Below are 27,823 nucleotides of genomic sequence, written 5' to 3' on the forward strand. Positions count from 1 at the left end.
ATCAGATAAAGAAAAGCAAAAATATCATCTTGGTAGGTGAATGTACTGTATATTCAGAAAAAAAAAAGACTTTATTGCGCCTTAAAGGTGTACACGAACACTAGAAGTAGCTTTCAGTAGGATTACAAACAAGTCTTTGGTAATTGAATATGGTTAAGGAGTGGTTAAAAGATGAGTAGCTTTCATGACATTGATGATGATTCCAAGACTTTAAGATGCAATAACTCATTACTTGGAAGACCAAATGGTGATAGTAATTTTGTACTAGTTTTAACAACTCAGCAGAGTTACCGGAAGACTTATGGGACTTGGGCTTCCGAATAACTAGATGTTTACTTTTTCATCTACTCTATGGACAGTTAGATCGACGGATTCATTTGTCATTTTCTAAAACTTGTGGGTTTCGTTGGTACATAACAGAAATTAAGGTTGACGTTAAGGGGTAGATTATAGACAATTCATAATTGCATAGGTTAGAAAAGAAGGAAAGGAATCTGCTAGCCCCGGGCCTATTTGATTAATTATTTGATGTGACCATAATAATAAAATAAATAATTTAACTTTAGTTAAACATGATAACTTTAGTTAAACATGATAACATGTTGATTGATTACATATGGCCAATTACAAAAATAAATTTACCATAATTATTCAAACTTAATTTATTATTATTATTATTATTATTATTATTGTTATTATTATTATTTAGGTTGGTGTAGGGGATGGATAAAATTAATAATATTATTTTTAAAGGATAATTTAAGTGATAAGAAAAAAAAATTTATATATAAAAATTATTGATTTAATAATTATAAGATCGATTATTAAATTTAAAATTTATTATATTTAATATAATTAATTTAGTTTTAAAAATAATTAGTTAATTCAAATAGAATTCCTCTGTTAAATAAAAAAATTGATAATATTTGATTTGATAGTTGCAATTAATGTGTTAGAAGGTGCCCTAGGAATCTAGAGCAAGCAAGCGTAGAACTTCATCTTTGAGGGAATGACAAGGACACCCTACCATGCATTTATAAAATAAGAAGGTTGACAATTAAGTGGAATAATATATATGTGGGGTGACTGATGATTTGGTGAGGAGGATAATTCAAGTCAAAGAAGCTAAGTATGTATTTGTTGGAAATTGAGACGCTATTCTCTCTTAATTCTCAACTGCTGAATATATACTTGAGTCTTTGGCCTCTTCTTCCACATTGCCCAAAAGCTAAAACATGTGGCCGATCAGAAAAATGCAGTATCTGCATATACTTGCTAGCATGATCCATAGATGGCATCCCTCCCTAACTCTCCGAGTTGTTAATATATATATATAATACCACCGTGACTACACATCCTTGTCACCATGAAGGGGTATGGACAACCCGTCAGGGTCAAACTAGTTTTCAAGGTATGTTTAGAAAAGAATTATTAATATACGGATTCAAAGAAAATAAAAAAACTTAGGCCAAACAACTATTTCCCACCCAAGGTATGCTGTAATGACAAGTTTCTACCCTTTAACTATGGAAACACCAAACACTCACCTATGACCGGTTAGATTTAACAAAACTCTAACGGTGGTAAGGGTAAAATCGTCATTTTCTCTAGAATATTTAAAATAAACTAAAATAGAATATATTTTGTCCCCCTAAACTTTAAAAACTAAAATTCCCCCCCAGCCTAAGTTTTAAAAAATCGCAGTTTCACCCTCCTGAAGCATTGCCGACAGTCTCCGGCTCCATTGCCGACAGTCTCCGGCTCCATTGCCGACGGTCTCTCCCTCCCGAAGCATCCTCACCTTCCAGAGATCTTTTTCCTCCCATTTGGACTTTCAATCGGAGTCGAAAAAGCTGTGGAAGACGAAGTTCTTCGTCTTCCCAGTCGTCGTCGTCGTCTGGGAAGATGACGTCTTCCCAGACGAAGACGAGACGACTCGTCGTTTTCATCTGGAAAGACAATCGTCTTCATCTGGGAAGACGATTTCTCTTCCCAGATGGCTTCTCTCTGTGTCGGATGCGTTGAGATCGAGTTGAGAGGGGTCGTCGGTGGAAGAGAAACCGTCGGGAGGGGAAGACGGCCGGTGATAGCGCCGGAGAAAGCAACGGAGAAGGGTTTGGAAATTGGAAGGGTTTGGAAATAAACCCTAGGGGGGGAAATACAATCTTTTCAAACTTAGCTTAGGGAAAAAATGTTAATTTTTAAACTTTTAGGAGGGAAAATGAGATTAAATTTACCACCGTTAGGGTTTTGTTAAATCTAACCAGTCATGGGTAGGTGTTTGATGTTTCCATCGTTAAAGGGTGGAAACTTGACATTACAGCATACCTTGGGTGGGAAATAGTTATTTGGCCAAAAACTTATCTTCTTTCTGGGCTTGACATCATTATCTTCATTAGTTTGGAAGAATCTTTCAATGCTGCTGTAGATTGTTTTCAAAAAATCGCTGGCAACCATATATAGAATTGGGGGTGTTTGGCTAGTAAAAGTGTATTATTTATATTAATTTATTTGGTTTATTAATAATAAAAATTGTATAATAAATAATATAAAATATAATTTTATTATCATCTTTATTTTAAATATTTAAAAATTATAAAATTAATCTTAATTTTATTATAATTATATTTATGTTTATTATTTTTTTATGAAAAAAATAATTTTATTTTTAATTAATATAAAAATATTTTAAAATAATTATACTAAAAATTATTAAAATAAAATAATATTTTATTATAATTTTATAATAAAATATTATTCAAATGGAGTACACCGTAAAACACAAGGGCCATCAAACTCCAAATAAATATCCGATTATTCAATTCTTTTCATAAGAAAATGAAACATTTTATAGGTTTATAAAAGGAGAAAAACAATCTTCCATCTGTGTTTTGTCCAAATCACAATTTTCCACTCTTGAATTTCAAAAACAATTTAAAACTTCAGTTTTAATAATTAAAATGTATTTTTAATGCTTCCATCATTGGGTAAAACGATCAGGTTAGCATTGCATTACTTTTTTATTATGCTTTAGGATGAAAGTGCGTTTTATATTTATTTATATTTTTCTGTTCAAAATCTTCTTTTCCAACATCAGGATTATAAAGTCTTTACAGTATACCACAGCTGTGTCCATGGAAATGTTTTTCTCGAGTTATAGAGTGATAATTTAGGTAAATCTTATATCAATAAAATACAACAAAGATATTACATTCGTCTATATCCTATCTATATATCTCACATTGATTAGAGATGTCAGCTTGGTTTCGTGCTAATCGCTTCAATATAGGAATATTACTTTCTTCCATTCATGGTTTTGATCATTGCAATATTGAATGATGATAATGTTTCAATTTGTGATGCCTTTTTCTGATTTTTTCTTAATTGATCTCTTAAGTTAGACCGCTGATTAGAAAGATCTCTAGGCCAAAACTAGGAGTTAATTTCACTTATACATAGTTTGTGAGTTTGTCAAGATGCGTTTTGGATAATAAAACTTTAAAACAAAACTATAATAAACTGTGTGTTTAAAATAAACAATATTTTGATAGTTAGTTAGGCTATTGGATTAAAAATGTTACAAATGATATTATAATACCTCCACATGTGCTTTTGAACGATGTTGAAATTAACTTCAACGAGAACCTTGAATCTCATAAAAGATTCTATGTGATACATTTAGACAAATCTCACATTGACAAAACAAAGATCTTATGTCCTCGTAAGAATGTGTATGTGATATCTTTAGACAAATTTTATATCGATAAAACATGAGAAAAATATTGCTTCTGTCTATACTATATCTGTGTGTTTTGATAATAGACTGAACTCTTAGGTTAAAGATGTTACATCTAGTTAAATTCTTTGCCTTACTAAGATATAGTGCAGACATTGTGGTCATGTTTATGAATGAGACATCCAGTGGATTCAGTTGGGTTGAAGATGAGTGATTATTTGGTTACAAAGTAAATTCCAAAGAGAAAAATAAACGGTTTCAAATAGGTTTATTAATTTGTGAATGCATAAATTATACGTAAAGGTCTCAACCAACAAAAATAAGAATTCTCATACTCCAAGACATAGTCCTCTTCTGTATGAACAAAAAAATAAAAATAAAAATACAATCTAAGAAAAAACAAGAATTATTACCCTAAATTTATGGGTTCCTGACCTTTTACACCCACCCTGAAAAATTCAGAACTTCCTTGCATAAATTACAAATGCTACTTTCCAATGATTCTTGGATAAAGAATTTTGATAACATTGGCAGATTCGACTCGAACATCAATCTTGTAAAAAGGTAAAATACTCTGGTCAAGATTGCTTTCACTAAAAAAATTGACAAGTAAACATATGCATACCATGGCTTCAGACTGTATGAGCTGATTGAATCACATTCAAGTCCAGATTTTTAAGCCTCACAACTGATTCTACATGTCCTCTCAAAGTGTGAATCTCTCCCAGTCTGTCAAATTCAATGGTCATTTTAACAATTAGATTTCATGGCACATTCAATTCTTAAAAATATTTCTCAAAAAATTCCTGAAGCATTGTAGGTAGTAGATAGAAGTCATACCTGGCTATTTCTGCACGCCGCCTGGCTTGCTCAGCAATCAAAGAGGATCGAGATCGCTTGCCATTGAACTCCTCTGAAGCCAATAAACCTTGAAGACTTCTCTGAGAAAGAACCCACTGAGCTGCTCTGTCTTCCTTCCCATAATCTTTCTTAGAAGTAAAAGCAGTCTGTTGAAACAAAGAATCAGATAGGAATAACATGAATTTCAAGCTTATGCTCAATCCTTGATGAGATGAATGATCAAACCCCGGAAAGTATGAAACACTGCACTCACCTTTCTATCAAATAAGAGATTCCAGGCTTCACCGCTCAAGGCGTAGCGAACCGTGAACTTGATGACGTCCAGTGGAATGTAGAATATCAAGCTGTATAACCATATAACTCCAGCCCATCCCCATCCAATGCCACTGATATAAGCAAAGCTAATGTGTGCATAGACAGCAATTAAGGTAGCAACCTAGATGTTAAGAAAAAAAATTAACAAAGAATATTAACCACAGCCTGGTGTCAAGTAGAAATGCAAAAGAAGTGGAAACAAAAAAAGTTAGCTGCTCTTGTAAAAAGCATACCAGTTGAGCCACCACAAATGCACACATCAAGAGAACTCCAGGCCTTTCTACAAATGACCAACTCTGACTACGTGTAACAAATATGAGAGCCTGGCTTATGATGCTCACTTGTAGATATATGGCAGATGAAACTTGCTCACTATTGCTAGAGAGGGACCTCACATGAAAGTAGGTCTGCAGCAGCATATACAGTTAATATCCCAATATATACATTTGAAGATGACCAACAAAACTTTCAACATCTAGAGAAACAGAATCTAAATATGAGGATTAAAGAAACTTGATACCTCAAAGAAAGTAGTGTCAACAATAACCCAGTAAAATAGGACTGTAACCAAAGCGAGATACGTGCCAATGACAATTCCAGTTGCAAAAATCTCATTGAGCTTCCAACTGTCAGGCCTTGGTGATGGTTTCACCCGATCTTTGGAAATAGTCATGATGGTTCCTATTTGCAGATATAGGAAAATTTATGGGATAGGAGAAGTGATAAAAATAAGATAATATAAATAACCTTGTATTTGTGGTGGGATTTAAGTGGATACTAATAGAAAAGTATACAATTCTAAGTATCTAATTGGATATTCAAAAGATGTTATTTGATGACTTTTGCATTTTACTATGTATAAGTGAAGTTAACTCCAAGTTTTGGCTTGCAGATCTTTCTAATCAGTGGTCTAACTTAAGAGATCATTAAAAAAAATTGGAAAAGGTATTACAAATTGAAACATTACCGTCATTCAATATTGCAATGATCAAAACCATGAACGGAGGAAAGTCATATTCCCATATTAAAGCGAGAAGCACAAAACCAAGCTGCACCAGAATCAGATACCATAAAAAAACCCATTTCAAACTTAAAATAAAATAAATCTAAAGCTTGATAAGGTCATAGATAGAAAAAAATTAAACATGTAAACCCCTGCTTACCACAATACGAATAGTTATGGAGACAGCATATATCTGCATATTCAGAAGGAAAAATCAGTTTTCAATTAGGCCAGCTTAAAAGCAAGATATACGAACGGCTTTAATACATTATAAAGCACACTGAAGTATAACATGTTTAATATTAGAAATAATCTTATCTACCCTGCACCCAACTTGATGTTGGTCATCTGGTACTCCTAGAATGTCTCCTACTCCAAAAATTTAGCTTTCAATGATGTTTACTTTAACATGGTTTACCATTTATGACTAAGAATATTGACACATCAAAAGAAGGTAACACATTTACAGGAAGTTGGATCATTCAATCAAGTGGATCTTCATGAAGTAGTAATCAAGTTGCATACGCTATATGTGGTGTGAAGTTCATTGCTAGCTAACATGCATGCCATAGAGACCTAAGTTTGCTATAGATTTAGTGTTGAAATTTATATTGTACCGTATAATTCTTCATTCTTTGGAATATAGCCCTGCTAGTCAACACAGCACTGATAATCACACTTAAGCCAGGCTCAGTTAAGACTATGTCGGCTGCACTCCTTGCAGCATCAGTAGAATCTGCCACTGCTATTCCAATATCTGCTTTCTTTAAAGCAGGGGCATCATTCACACCATCTCCCGTCATTCCAACCACATGCTTCTTCTCTTGTAGAATTTTTACGATTTCATATTTATGTTCTGAAAGTAGCATAGCAAGGATTACCAGTATCAGGAGATGAACAGAAAAAAACAATAAACATAAATTTTTTTTTTTTTTTCATTTTTTGATAAATGTTCAGTAACTTGACTGATATTAGCTCTTCATTTATGACATGCTTTTTATCTTTATATTCTATTTGTAACTAAAAACTATATAAATTTCCCCTAAAGGTCTAGTCAAATTATCTCATACCAGGAAATACGCCGGCAAAACCATCTGCCTTTTCAATGAGCTCATCCACAGGAAGAGCTTCATGTTCATCTTTGTCACGGCCCAACAATGAAGAAGAGGGATACATGTTTGTTCCCATACCAAGTCTTCTTCCTGTCTCCTTTGCAATTGCCAACTGATCACCTATATTAGCACATAGAATAACGTGTCAGTTTCCAATTCAGCATCTGTAACAAAGGCACTCGTGGGAATTAAATGTTGCTATTGGATTCAACACAGAGGATGGTAAGAGTCTCATTTTCACAGCTCATTTATACTGATTTAAACTGGCCAATACAGTAAAAGGTACCGAAATAAAGAGAAGCAAATGATGTTCCAACCAAAGCTATATATTGATTTAAGAAATTTACAAAATCCTGTAATGTCATAAAAAATACATGTACCTGTGATCATCTTAACACAAACTCCAAGGTTAAGTGCTCTACGGATTGTCTCAGCGCTATCATGTCTTGGAGGATCAAACAAGGGCAACAAACCACAAAATGTCCATGGACCTCCAGGACTATCCTTAGTCTTTTCAGGAACTTCCTGTAAATGAAGATAATGAGTTAATTGATATGCATCATCAATGAAAGTTCAGAAGTATTCCTATTTGCTTGACAAAAACCCCAAACAAAGAATGAAGGAAAGGAAAATAAGACATACAGAATAAGTTATACCTGTAAAGCAACTCCAAGAGATCGTAAGCCCCTTTCAGCGAATTTGTCAATGATAGCATGCACCTTTCCAGCAATCTCATCTTTCTCTTGGGACAGATTTAGGATCTGATATTTAGGAAAAGAATACAAGTAAGCAAAATATTCATTTTTTTTTTAACTACTTAAAAGTTATAGAGGATTTAATATGTAAAAATCATATTTACCTGCTCGGGAGCTCCTTTACTGGCTCGGTACCAATTACCCTCAGAATCAATATATGTGATTGCAGTACGCTTATCCACTGGATTGAATGGCAAAAAATGAACTTCTTTGATATTTGCACGTGCCTGCAGTGAAAAGGTTTTGCATAAGCATCCAGGAAAGAAAAAGAATAGACCCAAGAAACTTCAATGCTGAAGTAGATTATTTTCCAGATTTACCTCCTTGGGATCAGCCAGCATATTAACAATGGCAGCATCAATAGCATCCTGGTTCTCCAGTCTTGCTGCTCTGGCTGCAAGCAAAACAATTGTGTCTTTGTCCATATCTTTATTGAAAACCTGCAGGGCATTGGATTGATCTTAGGTTCATCTGGACATATGGTGCAGCGAAAGGAGTGACATCATCTCAGATTTAGAAGCTTTTCAGGAAAATTAGAAAGGACGAAATGAATAATAACAATCTGAATTTTTTATGTCTAAAAGATTCATTTCATACATGAAACAAAATTTTTGACAAATGGAATGAAGATTAAAGTAAAATTAGGGTGAGGAATTGCATCTCTCATAGATATTTTGACAAGAAGTCAGTAGCCAAACCTCTATAAGGTTCCGATCAACAGTGAGGCGATTCAAAGTAAGAGTTCCAGTTTTATCACTGCAGAGGACATCCATACCAGCCATTTCTTCAATTGCAGTCATCCTTTTGGTAATGGCACCCTTAAATGTTTGGGAACAGAAAGAGATACAAATTAAATTGAGTTTCATATTTCATGATTATTTATAAAAGCACGAAGGACAGAATTTCAGCTTTATTATATTGAAAACAGAAGGTTTTAATTAATAGTCCTGACAAGTTGGAGCATGGATTTGCTTTTGGTTTCAACTTCAGCACACATAAAAGTAAGAAAACAGAAACCATGTTACCATGGGAATCAGGCTAAGTTCAACAGAATGTAAGGTAGTAGATGACAAGAGTTGAACCTGTTGTGAAAGGCGATGAGAGCCAATTGCAAGTGTAACAGATAACACAGTTGGCATAGCTATTGGTATTCCTCCGATTAAGAGAACAAGAAGGTTGTTGATTCCATCCCTGTAGGAGCGCTTCTGTATAGGGAACATGACAATGATTTCAAGAATCATTCCCACAGCTATAGAGCAAATGCAGAAGTTTCCAATGGATGTAAGGACCTGCAAACAAGTATATCCAGAAATTCACAATTAATAATTGAAGAACTTAAACAAATTTAATTTTGTTGCCAATAATATTATAATTTCATCGAAATTATATTAAAGTCTGTATGGTAAAAGTTGGGGCTATATGGGGTCACCTGCTGAAAATGTCCAACAACTTCGGTGGAGTCAACTAGATGTGCTGCTTTTCCAAAGAAAGAGTGAACACCAGTTGCAATTACCACAGCTTCAATTTCACCATGCTTACATGTTGAACCAGAATACACCTCATCACCAGTTCTCTTGGTGACAGGGAGGGATTCTCCAGTAAGCGCTGACTGCACCCAAATTTTTACATTTTTTATCAGTATATGAATTGTATGTAGTTGCTTTAGAATGAATGCAAACAAATTTAGTACTTTTTCACTGAATAGTACAGACCCAATTAAAAATGCACGGATTATATTGTAACACACACAAAAACAGATTGACAAGAAAATTATTTTTTTTCATTTGTAAGAGGCACTAGCCTGGTCAATTTTAAGCGGGTCTCCTTCGAGAAGACGAGCATCTGCAGGGATAATATCCCCAAGTTTTATGAGAATTATATCACCTGGGACCAGAATAGCTGCATCTTGCTCTTGCCACTGCCCGTCACGGAGAACCTGCATAAAGACATTGTCAATGGATATAAAAACTGCATGTACAGGGGATGTTTTTTATTTTTTTGGTCAGTAAACGCACAGAACATATATAGTAGAAAAATAATATGGTTTGGTTGCTGTTTACAATATTTTTTGTTCTGATAGTTGAAGGCATCAATGAGTGCGACAAACCTTCGTTTTCGGAGCTAAACGCGCCATAAGGGCTGCTGCTGCATTTCCGGCATTATTTTCTTCTATAAAACTAATTGTTGAGTTGATAATCAGTAGACAAACGATCCCAACAAAGTCTTGCCAATCAGGACCCTCTCCCTGAAATATCATTCCCAAACAATTGATTCAGTTAAGAATCATTAAGGTAAAATCAAGATAGCTTTTCAAATAGAAAAGGAACACGAAAAAGGAAAGGTAAATCTACTCACTCCACCATTGGCAAGGACAATTGCCATCACTGCTGCAGCTTCCATAACCCATGACAAAGGATTCCACATAAAACTGAGAAATTTCAGAAACTTGTTTTCCTGCATCACAAAAGTTCAGGATGTGTAACAGAAGTTAGAAAGAAATTCAATTTCATGAACCTAGTGAATAATAAAGTTTAATAGAAACAGAAAATGATCTATGGTAAGAATAAGCCACACGGTTCCTAACCTTAAATCCACAGTAACTCCCATTACCGCAAAAATTTTGCAAGAAAATCATTTGAAACAGATAAAGTCTAGTCAAGAGCAAAGAGCTCTGACTCAAGTTTCAATTGTCTACTAGAGGCACTTGCAATAAAGTCACACAAATTATAAAACTGTTTACCGGCTTCTCTTCAAGCTTGTTTGGACCAAAAATCTTCAATCGAGCTTCAGCATCTTCAGAAGAAAGTCCCCCTGCGGACGTTCTTAGTTGTTCGAATACTTCATTCAATGGTAAACGTTCCTATTAGAATAGCATTAAAAATTTGATTAGTACTAGAAAATGGGAAATTCAAAATTTTGCAACAGTGGTGAATTTATAGCAGAACTTACCAAATCAATTCCTTCACGGTTGAAGTTATCAGGATTCAACAATGGTTTCTCCAGATCCTCAGCCATGATTTAAGCTTGAAAATCTGGAGCTGGCATACACAATCAAATGCTTCATGTGAGCATCTAACCCAGAGAGTATAAATCAACCAGTTGATATTGAAAACATATTTGCATATTTGTAACATTCTCTTCCCTAAAGCTAATGCCCTTCAGATGCAGGGATAAAATAAAAAACTAAAAAACTGCATTGGAATGCTTCACTACATTTGCAGGAAATTACATATCAGTACAGATCAAATTGCACATTTATGTGTTATGTTCTTGTCACATTCATCTAATATGGCAAATCTGAGTTAGACAATTATTCAATCATTTTGTAATCTCAATCTACATATATATACACTAAGCCTGAACGTTCGAATCAATACTTAGCAACTTGAAATGCAGCAAAGCATCAGCAAATTTGATATGATAAACTCAGGACCTTCAAGTGCAACATCAAGAATCCACAAATAAATAACTAATAGATTGAAAAGAAAGTCAGATCATGCATGCATAATGACAGAAGAAGCAAAAAGAAGGATGAATAATGTACTTACTTGAGAGAGAGATGGAAGAAAGAGTAGAGGTCCAACCGTAGTGTATGGGGCGAGTAATAGCAGGAGGATAAGGGAAGTATAGTGAAGCAAGGGATGCATAAAAAGATTCATGATGATATGATGATTTGGTGGCTGACTGGTGGTTGGAAGTTGACGACGAACAGGTGAAGCAGATCCTGATCTCAGTATTACTGCTACAACACGTAAACAAACAACAGGTGGCGCCATTTTCATTCCACCAAAAGAGGAAAGACCGTTGCTTGCTTGTTAACTACCATTCAAAACTCTCTTCCACACCTAACTGTCTTTCCCCCCAAAACTTAGCTTCTTTCATGCAATCTATTTAACCGTAATTACAAGATAGCTCCTGAATATTTTTTTTAATAATTGTAAGCCCCTCTGATTTTTGAAATGAGTTCCTAACTTTCATTCTAATAGTTCATATTTCTTAAAAGAGTGATTTACAATTTTCTACCCAAGGTTTGGTTTTAAAACAGTGTTCCACCTATTGAATATATAAATCACATTTTTACACACAAAACTTAACTTTGTCAAAAAAAACTAACATTAGAAAATATGTTAATTTCAACATTCAAAATTTTTATTTAAAAAATGACCCTTTTACAATCTCACTTTAACATTTTAAACATTATAATTTGATCATTTAAATTTTGAAAAACTGTAATTCAATGTTTACAATTTAACTTTAAAAATTCTAGTTGCTACAACTATCACTCATCTAAACTCAAACCCACCAAAATCAATATTCACCTAAACACAAACCTATTAGAACCGCTATCCACCCAAATTCCAAACATGATAATTTGACCTCTTTTGCATGTTGAAAATCCTGTAATTTGAGTCTAGAAACTGAAGTCGCCATAACTATCATTCATTTTACAAATTGGAGAATACTGTATAACAAATTACTACGAGATTAAAAACAATATATAACAATGGTCAAGAGTCAACGATGGTTAAAGTCTCTTATAGCCATTGTAAAATCAGAATAGGCCTCTAACAGTGACATGGTTTTGAAGGAAAGAAAATGATAATTTCCCAATTAACTAGAATATAATTAACAGATTTGGATGGAACAAGGGTCAAGGGTCACACTTAAAATCACAAAGAAGCAGGGGGTTAATGAAGATTCAAACATTCAAGGGGGTCGAAAAAAATCTAATTATTTATGTATATAATAGAGAGATGCAAAAGTCAAGACATGGACGGCTGGAGTTTGAAATTTAGAAAATCCAATAGTGCATGGATGGACCAAACTAATTAAGTAGGTACATAGAACCTGAATTTGGTGTCCTTAAAATGATCTTTATTATAAACGTGGAATTGGAGCTGGTTCGAATCTTAATTAAATTATAATTTTACATTAAAATGAGTGAAAAAAAAAATCGGAATTGGGGCCGACAGACCAATTAATAATCATTTGATCAGGTGTGTCCATTTGCAATAATTGAATCTCTATTTCAAATTCTGGTTTGTCCGATCAGTGATGAGAGTGATGGGGGTGATCAGATGATATATAATATATTAAAATGTATAACCAGGTTTGACGCTGTGTCTTTCGAACGTGTGGATAAGTTGCTGCAGATCCATCACAATATACGTTAAAAACAAACAAACAGAAACTTAACAAAAATCGCACGGCCTAACGAGACAATGGAGCCCAGGACCTCATCTTTGGGCCGAACACGCCAACATAGAAGCATTTGGACCCTTTCTTTTCCTCCACTCCAAATCTAATGTTAGAAGGGCACTTACCGCGTAATAACATTACATATATAAATAGGTCGAAAGACTTATTCCTATCCAAGATTTAATATACTTTCAAACTTTTGTTATTTTTTAAAATTTTAAATATTTATTTAACTGTTAAATTTTATTATTATTATTATAGTTAAAATCGACATTTAAAAATTTTAATTGAAAAAAAATTAATTTATCTTCATTTCTTACTTTATTTTAAAAACTAACAATTTTTTTGTAAATTAATTTTAAAAAGATACTTTTTTACCCTTACTATTTGACCTTTTTAGGGTTTAATATTTTAAGGTTAATAATTATTCCTCTCAAATTTTAAAATATTTTATTTACACCCCCAAAATTTATTCTCTCTTTTTTAAAAAAACTATTCTTCTCGGCGATCCACTATAGCGTATCATCAACCCTACAACTGGTACCACCTTGCCTTTTGGGATTATTTTTTGATACGAAAATCATTAAAAATCTGATTAAAATTGTTGGATTTGTAACACATCTATGTAAATTGTACAAATCGACTGAATGATATCACACGAACCTAATTCACTTTATACACGGTGGCATACTGGCATGGTCATCCAAAACTAATTTGATGGTTATATAAGTATAACTTTAGTATTGTTGATTATTTTCTATTCAGTCCTTGCAAGTGGTTAATTTAATTAATGACCCGTGGCGCATATATATATATATAAATAAATAAAATATTAGCACCACATTGTACTTATTATTTTCCTAGTAGAAACTAGATTTTGTATGTGGTGGCTTTTAGTTCACTCCGGAATAGATACATTGCATCGACTTATAAAAGAAGCTACTCAGTATAAGAGGCATGTTCCTGGAAGGAACAGTCGAGGTCTGTTAAATCTTACAACCAACTTTATTCTAGGGCTGCTGGCTGCTCAAAGTGTACTGTACAAGGCCTCTCTCTGATGATCAATTATATATGAATGGAACCGTTTAATCTCGCTGAGGAGTTAAATTAAGTAATGAACAGCCATATCTATGGAGATTGAAGTTGTCTGCATTGACTACTCTCAACTGTGATACTTGGAAAGTATGAAGATTCAGTGTCTACCAACCTCTGGCATTTTCACCAGCCCACTTGTAGAAAATGCAATCTAAGCAAATACGGGCCTAAAAACTTGATACTCATACTCGTTTTTCAAATGGATAATTACAGATAATATGGGTAATTTGTTTGTTTTGTCAAGTCTAGACAATTTCATCACACACTATTATGTAAGTCTACTTCCATGGCATATAATGAGTAATATATTGTAGTGGGCGTGTGAGAGTGAGTGAGGAATGGGAGTGCGAGCTACGGCTCTTGAATATAGAATGAATCCAACCAAACCAGCGTCCCTCCTCAAAATTGAAATAGGCTTGCCGGGACTCTGTTCCCATAAGTCTAATCCTTGCCTTGTCTTCATTCAACACACTTCCTCTTTTCATGCTCACCTTTGCCACTTCTCTACTCTATCTCAAACGACTGATAAATGACATTTGACATTTGGCTATCCTCCAACTCATAAAAAATAGTGTATTATGTTCATGAAGATCCCTAATTTTTAACATTAGTGGCACAAAGTAGAGTCATATATTTTCGCAATATATATAATTAATGCTTGAAGCCCACGTTCACTCCATAGAAAACTCTGCCGCATTTTCCCATGCAAATCCCCAAGGTTTCGAACCTGACCATGTTCAGCCCCCTCGCTTACTTCATGCTCAAGTCAACTTTTCTTGGCTTCTGAGCTTGTAATTTTGTGTGTATATATATGCGCTTTACCCTCATCCCACACGGCTTCAAGCTCTTCAGTGAGCTTTTTTTTAATCTCTCTAAGACATGGTCGAGCTTAAGTTACAGCAATTCAAGTGTGAAGCCAAGAAGAGAAAGGGGCATGGCTTCTCCACTAAATGTGCTTCCCTAGTTAAAGAGCAACGTGCGCGTATCTACATATTGCGCCGTTGTGCCACCATGCTCCTCTGCTGGTATATTCATGGTGATGACTAGCTAATAATCACTATCTTTTCACTTAATTATTTCACTTTTGTTTTGTTTCACTCGTTCATCATTTCTCCTCCTCCGGACTTGCATAGGCCTTCTCCATAATGTCTATCCGGTGTAGTAGTAGTTGTATCTACTATATATTTTCTTCTCTTGTGCAATTCCCTTTTTTTGAGCCGACTGAGGCGATGGAATCAGTCAGGTTTCTGGGGCCACAGGCGTAATCCATGGCCGCACTCGAGCTTTTTCACCAACCGTTTATAAAAATTGATGGAGAAGATGACATTAATTCATAAGGAGCGGGACGTATATGTCTTAATCATATCAAATATCGTTTGTTTGTGGCTGTTGCTAGCTGTTGATGTTGCAGTTCATTGTTTGTATTCATGATGTACATCCATCCCCGCTTGTTTTTCTTGTGTCTTCTTTTTCGGGGTAACATGAGAGAGATTATAACACTTCAATGTTGTATTACTATTAATGGCTGTTGTGATAGTATGGGCTATATTTATTTATTTATATGTGGACTGTGACTTGTATTGAGGAACATATGCAATCACAACTTTGTTTGCCAACTAATCAATGGAATATTAGATGAAATTACAACAAGACTACACTTCGTTTTGAGATTTATTGTCAACATCTGATATATATATATATATATATATATATATATATATATATATATATATATATATATATATATATATATATATATATATATATATATATATATATATAATTTTAAGTTTTACATAAAATAGGTTACGGTGGTGATAGTTAGAACAAACTAATTAAGCAATTTTGTTATCTATTGATTAAAAGTGTGTATGAATTAGATTAGACATAGACAAGTTTTAAAAATGTTTCCATGCGCTACTCAAAAGCTCACATTCATGGGTATGTCATTGATAACTTTGGAAAAATGTTCCAACAGAGCATGAACAGAGTTTTACTAATGATGTTTGTATCATGAGGAAGACTTGATTTTGGAAAATTACCTAAGAAAGATAATTAGATTTCTGAAAAAGTTATCTAGTCTATCTCAGGATACAGCTTAGCTGATTCTAAGTGTAGGATACTGGCTAGTTGTATGGATGGAGCTATATATATATATGATTTTATTGTTTGTGTATGCTATGCTTAGCCTCTTTTACATGGGTATCTTCACCATCTCTCTTCCTAATCATTCATATTTATTTAAAGATGCTTCCTCTAAGTAATCATTCATATTTTTAGGTGACCATTCTTACAATATTTATTTATTCTTTTTTTTTTTGGATAAGTTCATTCATTGAGTTTTATTGTCTTCTTATAGATAAAAGGAAATTGACGTTATATAATACTATTCATCTATCCATGATAGAAGAAGGATCTTTACATTGTGCAGTGTAGACTAGCAAGTTGCTTCCTCTAAGCAAAGAATATTTACCTACATATTTGTCAATTCACTGGTGGCTATCATTGTAACAATCCCTCCTTTTAGTATTAGTTCGCGAGTTCCATCAAAGAAGAGTTTTCCCATATTATATAGCATACAAATATATTAGCAACGATAATACGAGATCAGACTGACAGTATTGATGTACCGGACACAGTTTAGATCTATACCATTACGCCCTTACGCGTGTCTTGGTGCATCTTCTCTGCCATATCAACACAAACTTTAATACAGACTGTCAAATTAGACGGCAAACTTGGGCAAACTTCAAAGATATTTCATATATTTCAACTTAACCACATTTTGAATGCCAAGATTTTAGGCTTCTCTCATGCTTATAATAAAATCAACTTAAAGGATATTAAGTTCTTGTTACACAGAAATCTTGACATCATAAAGACATGATTATGGTCCCAAACAAAACTTGTAACATGATGATAAGCCCCCTTCTCATAAGTGTCTCAGATTCAATTCCCTTAAGATTAGGTCGCGAGGATTATCTTCATGAATTCACTAATCTAAACTTAGATTATCTCTCCTTAACCAATGGGCGAAAATTGATCCAAAAATACCTTTGACAACTTAAAATAAATAAATAAATAAATTACTTGACCATAACATCTCTAAGTTGAATCTTACAGTGAATAGTGATGTGAAGATAATTTGTCTTCCTATGTGAAGATATTACCTTTCTTATCACATAATCATACACATACACTGAACATAAACAAACTCTTTGAATAGCCTAGCTGTTCTGACTTATAAATGGTACAAAGATAGTCTACATCACATCTGTAGCTGTCAAACTGAATCCAAAATACAGATATCATCATATTGGTAGGAGAAAACATTGGACCACAGTGATAAGACTTACAATCTTCAATTTCAGCATAGGGAGTTAATGTTGGGATGATTTCAATTGAATTCTTGTTGAATGCCGGAAGCCAATTGGGCATAATCAATTTCCCATCTTCACTTCTATTATCATAGATGAATCCAATCCTTGAACAGCAACATCATGTAGAGAGAAATATTAACTGCAGCAATGAATGTAACCATTCGGAATGTGCGAACTAATCTGCTGATTATGAAATTCATCTTCGATTTACTTGTTTTAGGAGGCAATTTTGTTGGAGGATCACCACCAACACTCATGTCCATGTTCATACATATCTCTATCTCTTGAGGAACGATTTTTCGGGCTGTAGGTCGCATTACAGCATTGCCTCTGTCACAATTAAATTAAACTAATAAGAAGTTAAAATATATATATGATAAGGGAAAAATAATAGACAAACTTATACAAGTTTATATGTATGGCCATGCAATAATTCATAATATATATGCATTTACTTATTTATCATTATGTCTAATGAATTTTAAAATGAATGCAAATGTGAAAACCAAATATGCAGTATTTACATGCACTTGTCATAACTAATTATAGTATACACAAGATTGTAGCATTGAAGCACCTTTCTATTGACCCTCTGTTACTTGACTGTGAAATTGGGGTACTTATGGGTTTCTTTACAAGATGCATTGATCCTTCTGCATCCCAAATCATTTCGTACTCACAATGCTCATCTTCATTTTTCTCTTTAGTCCCACCTTTAAAAATGTTGCTACTTAACAGTTTTTTGCTATACTCCACTAAATCACTATAGTGGAGCCCAAAAGCCAGGCCACTAGTTGGCCAAACAAGGAGTGTAAGAAGGGTCAGAATAAATAGTGATAGATACCTGACATAATCGAAAATTGGAGATTAGAATAAGATCTAGATTATTTTAATGTAGTAATGAACATTGTTAATCATGAAATTGAAGAATCACCATATATAAATGTGTGTTTGCATTGGAAGAAAACAGAGATGAGTAGACACTGCTTCTTCCGGACTGCTTGTGCTTAAAAGAGCTGCATTGCTAGCAGATAATAGCATAAAAGATGGATACAAATTTCCCTGCTGCCAACTTATGGTCCCTACAGTGTGCTGAACAATATCATGAATTAAATTTCATTCCTCAGTAAAACTTATATAATTCAAAACATCAGGTGTTTACCTCCTTTATTGGTCCAAATTTTGCTTTATGGATAACTGTACACTGGTCATGATCATGCCCAGATAAAACAAGCACCTGCAGAACTCAAATTATCACTGGGCAGATCACTACATAGACTAATGACTGATACATCTTGGATGCTCCTTGGTTCACAGGATGTGTAAAAGTAAGAGACAAGGAGAACTTACAGGTTTGATCAAGTCCAGTAAGTGGCTTGATGATTCCTCCGTGATATAATTTTGGTACCTGTGTCATCAAACTGTCACATTGAACACTCTACAATTTAAAGTAACTCTGCAGTACCTGTCACATGAAAACAAGGGAGAAGCTTACAGTATTTGTTGACCAGGAACAGTATGCAAGATCCGCTGAACATGAAAGAAGCCAACTCATGTATGTAAGTTCAAATACTGATGGCAGCATAATTATTCAGAGAGAAAACTCCTTACAAAACCGTGTATCACAACAATGAACTTTAAGCATGCATAAACAGAGACAGTAAATAAAGAGTTTTTTTTGCTAAAACATCTAGAGAATACCTGATTGATGACAGGGGAATTACGATGAGGGCCACAAGGAGTCCAATCCCTCCGGTACAATGGAATATGTGTCAATAAAACCCTAGGATGCAATTGAACATCTAGAGAAATGTTAAATATATATATGAACTACTGTTATGTTAAGGACAACAGCTTAACAATAAACAGATGCAAAAGTCAATGTTGTATACCTACAGATACATTTTTCACAAAATCCCACGTTTCAGAGGTCAGCTGTCCTTCTGGATGTCCTGCAGACACACACCGCTGGCCTTATTTCTTAAGACTCATTATTTTAAAAATATTTTCCACAGAAATCAATATAGATCCGTTGAAAAGCTATTAGTTAAAGTAACTCACTTCAGAATGCTTTATAAAACAAAGTGTACTGATATCTAAAGACAAAAACTCATCATCACATTAGACTTGTTTACTTCTTACGCTTTGAGCATAATTAACAACAAGTGCCATGATAAAGGAAGAAAACACAATACAGTACTTAAAAATGAAGTATTATTTTAATTCTAAGGCTTCAATAATGGCATATGAACCAAATAACAAAAACCAGTCTTATTTAACAGTTCCTATAATAAGATTTCTGGAGTAAATGTAAATTTTTTGGCATGGCAATCCCAGGCCTTTATAAATATTAAAATTCATACATGAAAATAGCAATTTCATCCTAAAGTTATTTTTCATTTTTGCACCCACCCCTCCCTGTTTGTTCAACTTCACAATTCGTCCTGCTAAACATTACAGCTCCCTCAAATATAATATCCTGGTTCTGCCAACAACTGATAATTTTGATAAAATTACATTGAAGCATGCACATGCTCCTGCATTGAAGTGTGGTAGAAAAACTTTTTTTCCACCTAAACACAATAATCTCTATCAGATGTAGCTAATTTTATCTTCTACATTTCTCTAAATAGTATTGTCATTTCCAACGTTAAAGTGTAAATGATATTTTTAAACGCAACATTAAACCATAAAAACATGTTTTGATCTTCATACCCTTGTCAAACAGAATCACATAAAATTGATGTTAAGGTAGGAGACAAAGCCAACAGCAAGAATGCACATGTGTAAATGTTGTCTTGTTCCAAAACGACTTATAATTTTTGGTTACAGCAGAGTTAGCTGCCTTGCAGTAGTTTGAAACTACAACTTCTCCAGAACTTTGATACATTGTAAAAAAAAGAAACAGAAAACAAGGAAAGAAATACAAAAACACAACAGATCAATACAAATATGAACATTAGTTGATTAGTCTATAGATATTTAACGGAATTGTCTTGGCAATCATAAGCAGTGCTGTATTCAAGATTTTGAACATAATTTCCCTACTGCTTCAGATTTGAAAGGAATTGTACTAGCAATTGTATGAAAAATAGCTACTGATCCAGAAATATTAAAAAAACACATACAACGTCAGGACATTTCAGAAAATGTTATTGTTACAGATCCACAGAAAACATAAAAAAGAACAAACCAAATCAAAATTTTCGGAAAGAACTTTAGTTGTTATTCTTGTGCCATGTTAATGTATCTATAGTTGAGCAGACAAAAAGGTGGCGATACTACACATAAAGAAGATTCAGCAGCTTCTTAATTTACCATCTAGAGTTTGGGCATCAACAGAAATGAACTCAATTTTTCCAACTGTAAATCGGAAGTTTCTCTTCCCAAATATGTTTTCATAGCGCCTTATAACCTGTGAACATGTAAAACTACAACTTGATGAACAATTAAGAAATCAAGCTTAAAAACTATTGAATTTATGTAAAAGTGTTTTGTTCTACGGAATTCTTAAATACCTCTGGTTTATCAGAGTGAAGACTTGAATAACCAATATCATGATTTCCTGAAAGATAGTAAACTGGGATGTCCTTATATCTTGCTTGATTTTTGAAACCGAAGATATGTTTAAAGCGGCTCAAAGATTCCTGCCATCTGATCAAGGTATTAAATGGATCATAATTAAAAAACAGGGTGAATTTTCAAGCATAAGCTGAGAAGTTCAGGTCTCTTACTCTTCATCTGACAAATAAGGACCCCCGTCAAAATAATCGCCCAAAAACAAAATGACATCAGGCTTGAAAGGTAGGACAAAGGCAAAGAAGGCTCTGCGCATATACAGATCAGTGTAGAACTGTGCCAATTCCAGAGCAATTGATCTTGGAGGCAGATGAAGGGAGGTTTTATCCATGAGCTGTTAAAAATGTCAAATTTTAGAGAGGGTGCAAAATTGAATAAATTAAGTAGCAAAAGTAGTTAAATTGACCTGTGGATCTGCAAGAACAGCGACTTTAACAAAATCACCAGTTGAATTTATCCGAATCTGCAAATAGAAGAAGCATTAGTAAGCATATGAATGCAATCTGAAAGGTAAAACAAAGTGTATAGAAAGATTACCGAAGAATTAGTAGAAGAAGAGGATGGATGTGGTTGTAGTTGTGGCCAAGAACAAGAGAAGAGAAAGGGAAGCCAAAATGCAAACATCTCGCCATAGAGAAGAGTGATCACCCATGTCAAGCATAGCACTACAGTCACCTTCTGATGCTGCTTCATCACGATCTTTCTTTCTTTCCTCGCTCTACTTGGCACTATTATTCCATCTTTTATACATACCAAGTTTGGTCAACGGTCAAGTTCACTTTCAAGTGTTTTCTAACTTTACCTGAACGCTTTTAACTTTCACCGTGAAACAGAGCAGCTAGATTTTGTTTTATATTAACGTTTTAACATTATACAGATGTTCCCAGTTGTAGAGTTCAATACTCGAGGTAAATAGAAAAACTTCCAGGAATCATTTGGGTACCGCGAAAAATTCAGTGGAGCTTATCTGTGCCCCAAAGCACAAAAATTTACCGTTAACTTTAGTAAAAATGTTATTTAATTAAAAATTTATTATATTTTTTTATTAATTTAAAAATATAATAATTTTTCATATTTAAAATTTTAAAATTAATTATTTCTTTTTTAAATTTTTTTCTTCCTTTATTTAGTGATCATTTTTTTTAAGACACCAACGTTTGTTCTCCCTCTTAATTTCTCTCTTGTCACTTTCTTTTATCCTTTTTATTAAAAATTATTGATATATAAATTAGTATTTGGTCTTTCATAAAATATAGGGGAATAGTAGGAAAAGCAAAAAAGCTTACTGAACTCTCCTTAGGTGCTTCCTTTTGTACATCACTTAAAGCAAAATTATATGATTAATTGCATTTACATTGTTTGAATGAAGAGAAAAATTCGCGTCAATAAATCCATATATTTTGTGCAAGTATACATATCACATATCTGTGTGGAGGGACGTTCTCTAAGAGTCTTTGTTCTCATTTCTGTGGGTTGCTCCTACATTCTCTAGCCATTCAACAACTTCCTTGATTGTTGGTCTCTTGAAAGGATTTTGGCTGACGCACATGCAGGCGACGTCTAGCACCTGCAACATCTCTTCATCGAAGCCCTTTCCTCTGATGATAGGATCAAAGACCTGATCTTGTTTGCCCTCACTTCTCATTCGCTGCACCCACCCAACTAATTCTCTTGACATCTTTGGCTTGAATACCTCCACAGGCCTTTTCCCAGTGAGCAGCTCAAGCATGACAACACCAAAACTGTACATGTCTCCTCTCAAAGTAGCTACCCATGCTTGCCCGTATTCTGGAGGAATGTAGCCCAAGGTACCAACAAGCTCAGTTGTAACGTGTGTTTGATAAGGAAGAATCAGTCTTGACAATCCGAAGTCAGAAAGGTGTGCCTCAAACTGGTCATCAAGAAGGATGTTGCTGGACTTGATGTCACGATGCACTATGTGTGGCTCACATATCTGGTGCATGTAAGCGAGCCCGCAACTTGTTCCCCTTGCAACCTTCAGCCGAGTTGGCCAATCTAATTGAGATGCACCATCAGGTTTCTCATGCAGCCAGTAATCTAAACTTCCGTTCTCCATGTAGGAATATATTAGAAGCCGATAGCCCTCATGGATACAATAGCCTTGCAGGGAAACCAGGTTCTTGTGTTGGGCAGTGGACAGAGCCTCCACCTCTGCTCTGAATTCCCTTTCCATCAGACCCAAGTCTCCAGAGAGTTTCTTAAAAGCTAACTTGGTCCCGTTTGCCAGTGTTGCTTTATAAACCAAACCAAAACCCCCACAGCCAATGATGTTGGCTTGATTGAAATTGTCAGTGGCTTTCAAGAGTTCGGATATGGTAAGATCCTTGATTTCATTGGTATTGTTTTCGAACAAATTGACTAAGCTAGTGTTCTTGTTACCCTCAGGAGGAACCCCGAAATTAGAATTGCTAGAAATAGCATCCCATTCAAACTTGTCGGGGTCCCCTCTTGGAATGATCCTTCTCTTAGAGAGTATCAACAACGCTAACATAGTAATTATTAAACCAGTGCCAAAGCAGATGCCAATGACTAGTCCAACAACAAGTTTTATGTTTGTGCTTTCATCAGATGCAGTAGGATGGGTGGGACCAGATGGATACGGGCAAGAGCGTTGCACAATTGAACCACACAATTCTGGGTTCCCATCAAAGCTGGAGGGTGGGAAGGTATCAAACTGACCTCCAGATGGAATCGGGCCTTGAAGATTATTCTCTGCCACACTGAAATGAGACAAGAAATGGAGACCTCTCAGTGATGGAGGGATCTCTCCAGATAGACGGTTTACAGAAAGGTCCAAAAATTCTAAGTTAGTGAGGTTTGATAGTTCATCAGGAATGTTGCCAAAGAGGTCGTTAGAACTAAGGTCTAATACATGGAGAACTTTCAATTGGCCAATATCAACAGGGATACTGCCGGTGAGGCTGTTGTTTCTCAGGTATATAGCTGGTGGCAGATTGGATAGCTGATTGTACTGCTGATTAGTTGCATTGTTGGGTATAACAAATACAGGCAACTCTAGATAACTTCGGTCCACTTTGTCATTTGCTTCTTGAGATGCTAGCGCAGTCAATCTTGTAAGTTCCTTGGGAAATTCTCCTGACAGGAAGTTCTGAGACAAATCTAGGTAGAAAAGGTTTGTTAAATTACCCAACCAACCAGGAATGGAACCTGAAATTTGATTTACAGACAGGTCCAAGACCTCAAGTTTCTTGAGTTTAGCTAGCCAGTTAGGCACTTGACCAGTAAATTGGCAACCACCGAGTCCCAAAACCTGAAGATTTGGGAATCCATCAGAGGCCACTAAATTTTCATCCTGCGGTATTGGTTCATTAAAGAAGTTCTTTGACATGATGAAAGTAGTGAGATTCTTGCAGCCCATTGGATTCCTTATTGCCCCGGTTATATTGGTTAAGCGGTTATTAGAAACAGAGAAAAAAGAAAGAGATTGCAGAGAAAGTATATCAGGAAAAATCTGTCCCTCCAGCTGGTTACTTGCCAGTCTAACAGCAGTCAGAGACTTGCATGAATAAAGACTTGGTGGCAAGATACCTGTAAACTGATTATTACCAAGGTCAAGGGTGTTAAGATAGATGAGTGAGGAGAAATTGAAGGCAGAAAGATTTCCTTCCAAGTAATTGACCCGCAAATTTAAAGTTGTGAGTTTGATGCAATTCACGAGAGATGGAGGCAGAGAACCAGTAAGGTTATTAATGTGAAGGAGAAGTTTTTCCAAGTTGGAGAGCTTACCAATATCCTTGGGGATTAAGCCAGTGAATTCATTAGAATAGAGTTCAAGGACTCTGAGGTTGGAGAGATTGGCGATGGAATCGTGAATGGGTCCAGAAAGGTGATTAATTGCTAATGAAAGTTGTTGCAGTGAGGCAATATCGTAGATGTCTTGAGGAACTGCTCCTGAGAGATTGTTGAAACCTGCTCGAAGGATCTCCAACTGGGAACACCGGCCCAGTCCAGAGGGAATTTGATCATTGAAATCATTGTAAGATAAATCCAACTGTCTGAGGGAGCCTGAAAAATTAGAGCATAAATAAGAAGGGATCAGCCCTGTGAAACTATTATTGCTGACATTAAAAGTGGTGAGATTCCAAGCTGCCTGGAGGAATGAAGTTGAAGGGATTGACCCCTCAAAATGATTGCTTGATAAATCCAGATTCTGGATGTCAATGGCAGTGAAATTATTGTCATAGAGGTTGGCTGGTAATTCCCCAGAGAGAAGATTGAAGCTGAGATCAAGGACGAGGAGGTGATTGAGGAAGAGGAAGAAAGAGGCGGGGATTGGACCAAAGAGGCGATTATGTGAGAGATCAAGGTAAGAAAGGCGGGTGAGGTTTGCAAGAGATGGGGAGAGAGTGGCAGTGAGGCCTTTGAAGGGTAGACGGAGATGGGTGACACGCCCATCTTGAGCATCACAATCAACGCCATCCCACTGACAGCAGTCAATAGAAGAAGACCAATTCAACGAGGATGATGATATGTTTGGAAAGAAAGACAAAAGAGAGTCACGATCATTTTTGTTGCAGGCCACAGCAGCATAGCAAGGATAGAATAATTGCAATTGTATTGATATCAGTAGAAGAAACAAGAAGACCCTGTTTCTGTTGTGAGACATGGAGTGGAAGAAGGCGAAAGCTCTGAGTCTTGTTTTCAGTTGTAGATTCAGAGCAGCAGCTCCGCCGCAGGCTGCTTTATCAAGTACCATCATCAAGAGTTGAAAAAGGAAGGTGAGTGCATGGTTCATTATCTGGTGTGGGCAACCTTGTACAAGATTAGAGATTGCAGTAAGCCCCTCATTGACTCCACAGAGAGAGAGAGAGAGAGTTGGTGCTTGCGTGAGGTTGAGTTGTTGATAATGGGATATTAAAAAAACAGGATGGTGGCATTGTTATTATTATTCTTATCACCATGCCATCATCTATCATTGAAAATTAAGAAAATTTATGAGCGTTTACTTTTGAGGGCGGCTGGTAGTGGGAGTGATAGTGGTGGTGGTGAAGGTGGTGGACTTTTTCTGGGGTGATGATTGATTGATCGATGACCAAAGAGGGAAGGCGTGTTGATTGTTAGTTACTGTGATCAACATCCCAACACAAGCCAATTTTTGCGCTGTTGGTGGCTACCTCGGAGAACACAACACCGTCCATCCTTGCTGTAATTTTTTACCATTTGCTATTAAATATAACAAAAATGAAGTGATTTGGAAGAAACTGCCATTGTTATATAATAACTGTTGACCAAGAGTGTGATTAATATCAGTTGCAAATAAACATTATATAAATGAGAAGAAAAGAAGGGTTGGATCATGGATGAATTACAGTATTCCAGGGACGTGGACTTTCGTTGAATTATTTTTTTCTTCCTGAAAGGCCAGAAAACCAGCTAAGTCTGCACCTCCAATGATGAAGAAACTAAGGCCAAATCACTATGTCCCTCTCAAACTTTGATGAAACTACATATTTACTTCTTAAAATCTAATTTCCTACTCTCATCCACTTCTGTTAATAAATTCATAATCCTTTTTTATTTTTCCTGAAACGGTTGTTTTGCATTTTATTGAATCTAGAAAATATCTTTACACCTAATATAATTATCAATTGTCAATTTGTCCTTATTTTTTTATTAAAATTATAAAAATACCCTAAACTAATTTTAATTATAATTATATTTTTTATTTTCTTTTTTTTTTCTTCCTTTTCCATTTTTTTAAATTTTTCTCTAGCCCCTTCCCTTGTCTCATCTTCACCATCAACACATTCTCACCACACACACTAGTAGCAGCCATCAACGCTTCAAAATTATAAAGTTCTATGATGTCTTTGGTGCTAAAGTTTTGGTGTTACCTCAGTGCATACACCGTCTACCTTCCCAATTGTTGAAACAATAGAAAAACAAATCAATGAATGCCCATTGTTGTTTGTATAATGGTGGCTCAATATTTTCTGACATCCGGGAAGATCAACTGACATTAAAGCTTAATAAAACCAACTTTTCATAGTGTTTACTTCATCCTTTCTCCATCAATATATCCACATTCTCACAACCAAGACAACCTATCTCTACCATATAAACCACCACCAATTTCAAACAATTTTCAAACCACTTTAATCCACCGAATGGATTCCCCCTCATCGTCCCCCATTATTGCTACTGACCAATCGTCTAATTAGAGGTAAACAAGTGTTTTTACCCAAAAATCCTCATTTTAGTAATTTGAGACGTATCACCCCTTTAGGGCATACAACACAATAATATTACTAGTTATTAAAATGGAATACCTAGTTCTTGTTATAAATACAATTTTGAGTTATGAAAAAATCTAATATCTCTCATTGACTTTTTCATACAAACATTGATTAATTTAGTAGGTCCAAAACCATTATCATTGATGTAAAAACATACGTTTAAATATACAAGAAAGGAGATTATGAGATAAATAAAACAATTTTATTTATTAAACAATTGTTTACGTTATCTTTGAATGCATTGTAGTTTTAGGGCATGACCCCAAACTAGTTTCTCAATTATGTACTAGATACAAGTGTTAATATGAATGGTCTTGCAAACTTGAAAGGTTCTTTTGGCCCGGGAATTTTAAATGGAAGACTTAGGAGTTGTAAATCAAATTCTCAAAATTGTGGTATTTGAAGATAGAAATGGTAAGAAAGTTTAGACGACTCAAAAGAGTTGTTTTGAAAGAATTTTCCAATGTTTTATATGCAAGATCTTAAACCAATTAGCATCTTATTAGACAC

At 34.9% G+C, this 27,823-nt stretch overlaps 4 protein-coding genes across 4 annotated transcripts; 1 reads left to right on the plus strand and 3 right to left on the minus strand.

Annotated features, from left to right (window-relative positions):
* Positions 1-3,985: 3,985 nt before the first annotated feature.
* On the minus strand, positions 3,986-11,449 carry LOC123211548 (ATPase 10, plasma membrane-type-like). The gene is made up of 22 exons (XM_044630349.1): positions 11,331-11,449; positions 10,732-10,820; positions 10,523-10,642; positions 10,138-10,236; positions 9,890-10,027; positions 9,584-9,718; positions 9,212-9,391; positions 8,865-9,071; positions 8,481-8,600; positions 8,103-8,222; positions 7,887-8,009; positions 7,684-7,788; positions 7,408-7,552; positions 6,986-7,147; positions 6,533-6,771; positions 6,076-6,108; positions 5,880-5,961; positions 5,433-5,593; positions 5,146-5,319; positions 4,851-5,033; positions 4,577-4,743; positions 3,986-4,465 (listed from the first exon to the last, which is right to left on the minus strand). The coding sequence occupies exons 2-22, from the start codon at positions 10,795-10,797 to the stop codon at positions 4,369-4,371; spliced, it is 2,856 nt and encodes a 951-aa protein (XP_044486284.1). The 5' UTR covers positions 10,798-10,820; positions 11,331-11,449; the 3' UTR covers positions 3,986-4,368.
* Positions 11,450-14,955: 3,506 nt separating this feature from the next.
* Positions 14,956-15,516, plus strand: LOC123211054 (small polypeptide DEVIL 22-like). Its single transcript, XM_044629569.1, has one exon. The coding sequence runs from the start codon at positions 14,956-14,958 to the stop codon at positions 15,121-15,123; it is 168 nt and encodes a 55-aa protein (XP_044485504.1). The 3' UTR covers positions 15,124-15,516.
* A 1,630-nt stretch (positions 15,517-17,146) lies between these two features.
* On the minus strand, positions 17,147-21,762 carry LOC123210044 (uncharacterized protein C630.12). The gene is made up of 13 exons (XM_044628206.1): positions 21,573-21,762; positions 21,442-21,498; positions 21,191-21,369; positions 20,975-21,110; positions 20,775-20,871; positions 19,349-19,408; positions 19,158-19,258; positions 18,952-18,986; positions 18,807-18,864; positions 18,619-18,693; positions 18,391-18,548; positions 18,034-18,300; positions 17,147-17,786 (listed from the first exon to the last, which is right to left on the minus strand). The coding sequence occupies exons 1-13, from the start codon at positions 21,726-21,728 to the stop codon at positions 17,543-17,545; spliced, it is 1,623 nt and encodes a 540-aa protein (XP_044484141.1). The 5' UTR covers positions 21,729-21,762; the 3' UTR covers positions 17,147-17,542.
* Positions 21,763-22,298: 536 nt separating this feature from the next.
* LOC123211035 (tyrosine-sulfated glycopeptide receptor 1-like) lies at positions 22,299-25,908 on the minus strand. The gene has a single exon (XM_044629551.1). The coding sequence runs from the start codon at positions 25,810-25,812 to the stop codon at positions 22,480-22,482; it is 3,333 nt and encodes a 1,110-aa protein (XP_044485486.1). The 5' UTR covers positions 25,813-25,908; the 3' UTR covers positions 22,299-22,479.
* Between the last annotated feature and the right edge of the window lie 1,915 nt (positions 25,909-27,823).

Source organism: Mangifera indica, chromosome 3 (genome assembly GCF_011075055.1).
Source record: "Mangifera indica cultivar Alphonso chromosome 3, CATAS_Mindica_2.1, whole genome shotgun sequence".
In the NCBI taxonomy this organism is placed as follows: Eukaryota; Viridiplantae; Streptophyta; class Magnoliopsida; order Sapindales; family Anacardiaceae; genus Mangifera; species Mangifera indica.